Source organism: Merops nubicus, unplaced genomic scaffold (assembly GCF_000691845.1).
Source record: "Merops nubicus isolate BGI_N331 unplaced genomic scaffold, ASM69184v1 scaffold3417, whole genome shotgun sequence".
In the NCBI taxonomy this organism is placed as follows: Eukaryota; Metazoa; Chordata; class Aves; order Coraciiformes; family Meropidae; genus Merops; species Merops nubicus.
This window is the reverse complement of record NW_008619390.1, coordinates 8,870-10,048: the sequence shown is the minus strand read 5'-3', so window position 1 is coordinate 10,048 and position 1,179 is coordinate 8,870. Positions and strand designations below refer to the sequence as shown.

The 1,179-nt window shown below is 60.6% G+C and overlaps 1 protein-coding gene across 1 annotated transcript in view; it reads left to right on the top strand.

Annotated features, from left to right (window-relative positions):
* Positions 1 to 126: 126 nt before the first annotated feature.
* LOC103776251 (forkhead box protein O3-like) overlaps positions 127 to 1,179 on the top strand; it is an 8,131-nt gene continuing 7,078 nt past the window's right edge. The window contains exons 1-2 of the mRNA XM_008943750.1: positions 127 to 221; positions 909 to 1,020. Coding sequence (XP_008941998.1) covers positions 127 to 221; positions 909 to 1,020 — 207 coding nt within the window. The remainder of the gene's footprint in view (positions 222 to 908; positions 1,021 to 1,179) is intronic.

Genomic DNA, 1,179 nt, shown 5'->3' with positions numbered 1-1,179 from the left:
GGTATCTGAACCCCTCCAGGGCTGGGGACTCCAGCACCTCCCTGGGCAGCCTGGGCCAATCCCTCACCACTCTGCCAGGAAAGAAAGATCTTCCTCATATCCATGCCCATGATGCCCATGGTGCCGATGGGCAGCACCATTTCTGGGGTGCATGTGACCTCTTTGGGGGTGTCACTGGTGACTGTTCCACGCCACTGCCACCCCTGCACCACATCCCCCAGGTGAGGCTCCGTCGGGGCTGTCGGCAGCCCTCTGGAATATTTCCTCCAACACTGGGAATTTAGTTTGTGTGTGAGAAGTAAATCAGCATCAATTAACCCCCGGAGCCGTCCTCCTGTAGCCGTCTGAGCCTCGTTACTGGCCCTGTGGCCACTTCCTCCTTCCCCAGTGTGCAGATATCCCCCTGGTAACAGGCTCATTAACTGGCTGCCCCAGCAGCCCGGCCAGACCCTGGTGCCCCCCGGCTCCTGGGCAGGGGGCTGGGGGTTTGTGGTTTTGCCCGGTGAGGTGGGGACAGCAGGGAGGGGTGGCAGCTTAGGGACAGTGGTGTGGGGACAGCGGGCAGGGGCAGGGGTGTGGCAGGGACAGGAGCAGGGCAGTGGGACCCCCTCATGTGTTCTCCCCAGCTCTTGCCAGGACCTTGTGCAGTCCTGCTCTTGCCTGAGGTGCTCGCTTCCCCCACCCTGGGCTCTCCTCGGGGCACTCGGGGGGATGTCCACCCCCCCTGCACCCCGAGACCCATCCCAAGGCTGGAGGGACATGCTGCTGGGGTGCTGCTGGTGGTGGGGATCAGCAGGGTGCCCCACATCCTGCCAAGGGCACTTCTGTGCCCAGCTCCTGGTCCATCAGCACCCTGCCACTGTGCTGAGCACGGCCTGGTCTGTCTGACAGGTCTGTCCTGTCTAAAGGACATGGGAACACTCCCAGCTCAGCATCATCATCATCACCATCCCACCCACCACCATCATCATCATCATCCCCATCATCATCATCATCATCGCTGCCAGATGCAAATTGATAGTCAAGTCACTCATCCAAACAATGGGTCCGGCTAATCCTTTTACAATGGGACTAATTGCTAATCAGACCGATTTCACACTGCCTGTTCCCCTGACAATGAGGCTCCGTGGAGAAGAGCTCCTAGGGGGGGGGGGGAGGAGGCTCCGTGGGTGCCCACGT